Source organism: Nannospalax galili, unplaced genomic scaffold, assembly GCF_000622305.1.
Source record: "Nannospalax galili isolate Female #2095 unplaced genomic scaffold, S.galili_v1.0 scaffold346, whole genome shotgun sequence".
Classification (NCBI taxonomy): domain Eukaryota; kingdom Metazoa; phylum Chordata; class Mammalia; order Rodentia; family Spalacidae; genus Nannospalax; species Nannospalax galili.
The window spans coordinates 1674030-1680509 of NW_008357637.1; the positions used below are offsets into that span (position 1 = coordinate 1674030).

A 6480-nucleotide genomic window follows, 5' to 3' on the forward strand; every position below is an offset into this window, starting at 1 on the left:
CTGGCCAAGGACTCCAGGAAATTTTTTTTTGTTATTCCATGATAATCTTATCTGTAGATTATGGAAAGAAAAATAAAAACAAGACTCTGGAGGGTTCACATGTCTTTCAGTTTATGTAAGATGTCATTAAAAACTCAAACGGATGGTTTTCATCCTAACTATAGTCCTTAAAATCCTAATTCATAAATCATAATCTAAGAGAAAAACAAAAGAACCATAAAATAATAAAGTTAGGATCAAACGAGCACAAGCTTTTTATTCATGAAGGGGTACGTCAGGAGCTCAGCTGTTTCCTATGCTTATTTTGGTCTCCTAATTAACAATGGCAGGAGTCTGTTGATTGTCTGTTGGACCAAATGACTTGAGTGGCTCTTTAAAATACAAGCTGGGGAAGGCACGAAAATGGAAGAGGTACAAAACTAAGGCAAGGGATAAAATAAATTGGAATTTGATTTTGAGAAATCCAATTTTTAAAATATTTTTTATGTGTATAAATGTATTGCCTGCATGTGTATGAGTGCACCCATGTCATGAAATGCCTGCAGAGGTCAGAAGAGGGAGTCAGAGCCCCTGGAACTGGAGTTATAGGTAGTTGTTAGCCACCATATGGATGCTGGGAACCAAACCTGGGTCCTTTGCAAAGCAGCTAGCGTTCTTAACCACTGAGCCATCTATCTCTAATTGTTAATGTGCACATGATATAAGCACAGGGACACTCACTAATTCAGACATGTGTATCTAATTTTGCCAACATTTCTGCACCACATTAGAAGTGAGATGTGTGTGCATGTGTGATCCTACTGAAAACAGAAAAACCAGCACCGTTAATCATGCAGGGTTAATGCTGATTAACCAGATGATAGAGGCTTTGTGTTTTTCCTATAGACTCTAGGTGTTTATGAGGAAAGTCAACATTCTTCAAGAGGCAAAATGGTCAGAGCTTGCTCCAAAGCCAGGAGAATGCAGAGATAGAAGCAGGGATATACCAAGCTCTGCACAGTATTGTTTTTAATTAATTTATTTTTAATTTATGTGTATGAGTGTTTTACCTGCATGTATGTAAGTGTACCTGTGGGTACAATTACCGTAGAGGTCAGAATGGGGCATTGGATAACCTGGAACTGGACTTAGGGATGGTTAGCAGCCACCATGTGGGTACTGGGAACCTAAATTGGATCCTCTGTAAGAGTGGCCAGTTTTGTTTTTGTTTGTTTTTTTTGTTTGTTTGTTTGTTTTTTTTTTTTTTTTTTTTTGGTCTTTTTGAGACAGGGTCTCCCTGTAGCCGCAGGTGGCCTAGATTCACTATGGAGAGGCTGGCCTCGAACTCACAGAGATCTGCCTGTCTCTGCCTCCCAAGTGCTGGGATTAAGGGTGTGTGCCATCACTCCCGGTTATGTGGCCAGTTCTTTTAAGTGCAAAGTCATCTCTCCAACTCCTGCTGCACAGTATTTTTTTAAGGAAAAGTTCTTCACAGAAGACATTGGCCAATGGGCAGAGGAAAGAAATAATGCCAAACTAGACAACGTGTCCACAAACGTCACAGGCAGGCGCCACTGGTCCTTCTGACGCACTTCTATGTTCTTGGGCTATGGAAACACTGTTTCCTTCAAGTTTAAGTAAAGGACATCTGTTTTATAACTCAAACATCACAGTGAATAAACACTTAGTGCTGTAAATTGGGGAAAGCCTGATTTTCAAGGGTTTCTCTATAAATATTTGTGGTCATTCATACCATAAAAGGTCAGGTTCGGTTTTGCAAAATGGAAAAGTTCTGGAGAGCTGTTTCATAGCAATTGAACACACTGAACACCATCAAACTGAACAGCTAAGTTGTTTTTAAAAACTATAATTTTTTTTAAAGTTTCAATTATTAAAAGTAAAAAGAAGGTGGAGGGGGTCTCAAGATCCATGAAAGCACTACATTGTTTCCATTAAAAAACTTGCTGAAGGAACGAATGTTCTGTTCTTTCACAAAGCATGAACTAATTTCTATGCATGAGCAGCTTTAAAAATTAATGCATATCCAGGTGTAATGGTGCACACCTTTAATTCCAGCACTTGGGGGGCAGAGGTAGGCAGATCTCTGTGAGATCAAGGCCAACCTGGTGGACTACAGGGAGACCCTGTCTCAAAAATAACCCCCCAAAAAAATTCATAGCTACAACAAAAAAATCCTACTTTATACCTACCAAAGGACAATTTCTATATGCACCTCAGATGACAGTTTTAATTATCTAGGCTTGTTTCCTAAAACCAAAAATCTAAAATGGGGAGAGACTGTGGAAAACACTAATCTTGTCTTATCGCCATCCTTCAGTCCCCATGTACATGATATAATGGCATACTAGCAATTTTCCCAAGATGCTATAAAGAAACTCTGAACTCTCGATCAAAAAAAAAAGATCTTTCAAGAATGAGAAGATTGCTCCATGTTGTTCATAGTTTTATTGTGTGAAAAATTTTGCCCAGGCTGGCCCAGAACAAGTAAATCTCATCTGACTCTTTGGAATGTCAAAGTATCAACAACGTAATGAGCTGAAACAACAGCATCCCTAAATTCCTTCATCTTTTGCCATAGTCTAATAGTCTGAAAAAATTAAGCCACTTTTATAGTATAAATCCTTTCAGGAAATTAATTCTTCAGTCACTGACTAGGTCTCAAATAAGCAGCAATGTACATTCAGTTATTACATTTGGGATTTAATGACTAGACCAGCATTACAAGCTTATTATCACTTACACTCTTTTCTGTTCCCTTACCAAATGTCACCTCTCCATTTCCACTCTTGTCAAACAATTGGAAAGCCACTATGAACATGGAATCTGGAGCACATAAAACAGATTCAAATGCCAAAAACTCTTGATAGGAGATCAACCTGGAACAAAATATAAAATGTTACTGGGGCTGCAGAGATGTCTCAGTGGTTAAAAGTATGTAGTGCTCTAGCAGACCTTTGTTCAATCCCTAGCACCATCAATAGTCTGTAACTCCAGCTCCAGGAAATCTGACACCTACTTCTTGCTTCACACACATGTACATATATATTCATACATGTATATACACACATGCACATACTCACAAAAATAAATCTTTTAAAAAGTTAACTAGCTAGTAGAAATTTCTTTAAAATTTTTAAATGGGGGGGAAGGCTGGAGAGACAGTTCAGCAGTTAAGAACACTAGCTATTCTTATAGAAAACCCAGATTCAATTCCCAGCACCCACATGGCAGCTAACAACTGTCTATACTCCAGTTCCAGGGGATCCAATAACCTCTTCCAGCTCCTGCAGATGCTGCACAACACAGGTGCACTTACAAACATGCAGGTGTAACACTCATATATACAAAATAAAAATTTTAAAAATCAACTGGCTAGTAGAGAACAGGAGAATGCTGGACTGTTTTATGAAAAAGAGTTGGGGATTAATAAAGATTTTATCATTTTTTAATTTTACGTTTATGACTATTCTGCCTGCATGTAAGTGCACCACATGCATGCAATGCCCACAGAGGCCAGAAGAGGGCATCAGAGTCCCCTTGAATTGGACTTACAGATGATTATTAGCTGCCATGTGGGTGCAGGGAACTGACCCTGAATCCTCTGAAAGAACAGCAAATGTTCTTTAACCACTGAGTCATCTCTGCAGCTCATAATAAAGATATTTTAACATATGCTTAAGTGTAAGGGTTAAGAGAAAGAGAGGTGGGGCTGGAGAGATGGCTCAGCAGTTAAAAGCTTTGGCTGCTCTTGCAGAGGACTGGGGTTCAATTCCCAGCGCCCACATGGAAGTTAACAACCGTTCAGAACTCCAGGTCCAGGATATCCAAGGCCCTCTTCTGACCTCCTCAGACATTGCACAACACAGGTACATATGTGCAAAACAGTTGTACACATAAAATAAAAAATAAATCAAAAAATTTTATAAAAAAAAAGATACTCAGAAAAAAGTAAAACACATGTAAGTAAGAACATGGGTGTGCGTTTCTCAAGAAGTCACAGAAAGTAAGACACATCCAAGTGTGGAATAGGCTCTTCAAAGTAGAGTAGCCAGTACCAGACACTAATATGTTGTTTCTAGATGCCTATAGCTTGAGGTAACTAGAAAACAGAGGGTAGATAACATGTATTGAAGGGAAGGAATAGTTCATTTTTAAGCACTTGAAAAAAATTAATGAACATGAGCATTAATCAATAACTCCAAACATCACAGAGAGAAGTAGGCCAAAAATAAACCTGAATTAGATCAAGAGTCTCTCAATTCCAGCACTGCTGAGATTTTTATCTGGATAAATCTTTTGTTGTTGGGGTCTTCCATGTATTGCAGGATATTTACCGACATCCCTGGCTTCTGCCCAGAAGATGTCAATAGGATCTCTCAGTTGTGATAGTCAAAAATGTTTTTGGACAATGTCAAATGTGTTCTGGAAAACAAAACTGCCCCCATTGAGAAGCAATGATTTAAAACCAATCACCAATGTAGAGAATATGTAATAAAGGAACATGTTAACCAATACTACAGTGATGCAGCCTAGAGGGCCAAGAAAATAAAAATTTACAAGACATAGTGGGGATCTGAGCATGGTAGCACATGTCAGGAATCCCAGCACTTGAGAAGATGAAGAATTATGAGTTCAAGGCCAGCCTTGGGTACATGGTGAGACCTCTTTAAAACAAACAAAACAAAAACAGGTATGGTGGCACATGCCTTTAATCCCAGCATTCAGGAGGCAGAGGCAGGCAGATCTCTGTGAGTTTGAGATCAGCCTGGTCTACAGAGCAAGTTCCAGGATAGCTGGGACTATACAGTGAGACCCTGTCTCAGTGTTAAAAAAAAAAAAAAAAAAAAAGCCAGACTAGGTGTGATGACACATTCCTGGAACCCCAGAACTGGGAACATGAAGTAGAAAAACCAAGAGTTTAAGGCCAACCTTGACTACATAGCAAATTCAAGGCCAGCCTGGGCTACATGAGACCTTATCTCAAAATAGAGAAAGAAAAGTCTTTTAAAATACAAACCGAAGTATTTTTACATGAATGATTTCATCTGGAGTTTCTGAAAAATAAGCCAAAGGGGGGCTAGAAAGGTGGCTCAGCAGTTAAGAGCACTGGCTGCTCTTGCAAAGGACCCAGGTTTGGTTCCCAACACTCACATGGTAGCTAATAACTGTCTGTAACTCCAGTCCCAGGGTATCCAGTGCCCTCTTCTGACCTCCACATTGCATTACGTGGGTGCACTTACATACATGCAGGCAATATACTCATACACATAAAATAACAAATAAATTTTTAAAAAACAAGCCAAGGGATAGAAGTTTTAATGAAATAGATTTAATAATTATCTTTTTAAATATTTTATTTATTATTTTATTTTGAGTGTATTGCCTGCATGTATATAAGCACATCCATGTTGTGCAATGCCCGCAGAGATCAGAAGAGAGTGTCAGATCCCCTGGAACTGGAGTTACAGATGGTTGTTAGCTGCCACATGGGTGCTGCGAACCAAGCCCAGGTCCTCTGCAAGAGCAATACTCTTAACTGTGGAGCCATCTCTCCAGTCCTTTAATAATTATCTTGATAATTAAATCCTAAGATACATACTTTGTGAGTTGAGAAATTAACGAGTAGCCAAAATGACAGGAAAATTACTTTTAATAACCTCGTGGAGCACGCACTCAACTCAGTCAGGACCCATGGTAAATTTGTCACAGACATTCCATGCTACATTTCTGCTATTCATTTTTTTCTTTTTTAAAGAAAAGGTCTCATGTAATCCAGGCTGGCCTCAAGCTCTGTATGCACTGCAGCATATTTACTAGTATCCCAGGCTTCTTCCCAGGTGACACCAGTAGCATCTCTCAGTGTGATAACTAAAAGTATCTTTTTGCAATGCCAAATGTGTCCTAGAAAAGAAAATTGCAATCCTAACCCTCCTGCCTCCAGCTATTGAGTGCTGGGATTACAGGCATGGACCACCAAACCTGGCTGATTCCCAAATCCATAGTACTGGGTTTTGAGAAAGCATATTAAGGATAACGTGACTTAAAAGTAACCAGGGGCTAGTATTAAGGACTGAAGATGTAAATCACTAGCCCTGGACAAATTCCTTAGCCTCTGAGTTTCCTTATATGTAAAACTTTTTAAATATATTTTTAATTGAATTTTGTACATTTCATACAAAATGTCTTAATCATCTTTATACCCCCTCCCCCATCTGTCACCCATTACAGGATTTCACAAATTCTGCCATATATGTTAAGCCCTAAGGAGTCAAATTAGTGTACCCAGACATCCCTCAGTGCAAGTTCAACCACTGGGGTTGCAATACTTTTAACATTTAACTGTCAAACTTGTTTTGAGAAATCTATAAGATATATGAAAAAAAAATCTATAGCCACCACCATTTATTAACTGTGTGGGTGTGAGTGTGGGTGTGTGCGTGCGTGCGTGCGTGCGTGCGTGTGTGTGTGTGTGTGTGTGTG

At 39.0% G+C, this 6480-nt stretch overlaps 1 protein-coding gene across 5 annotated transcripts in view; it reads right to left on the reverse strand.

Annotated features, from left to right (window-relative positions):
* Slc25a12 (solute carrier family 25 member 12) overlaps nt 1–6480 on the reverse strand; it is a 97478-nt gene that overhangs the window by 51978 nt on the left and 39020 nt on the right. For 4 of the 5 annotated variants that reach the window (XM_029557268.1, XM_008855256.3, XM_008855257.3 and 1 more), the window contains one exon: nt 2761–2876. In XM_029557268.1, coding sequence (XP_029413128.1) covers nt 2761–2876 — 116 coding nt within the window. Of the gene's footprint in view, nt 1–2740; nt 2877–6480 lie in introns of those variants that run through there. The other variant, XM_017794911.2, reaches the window with a different exon arrangement.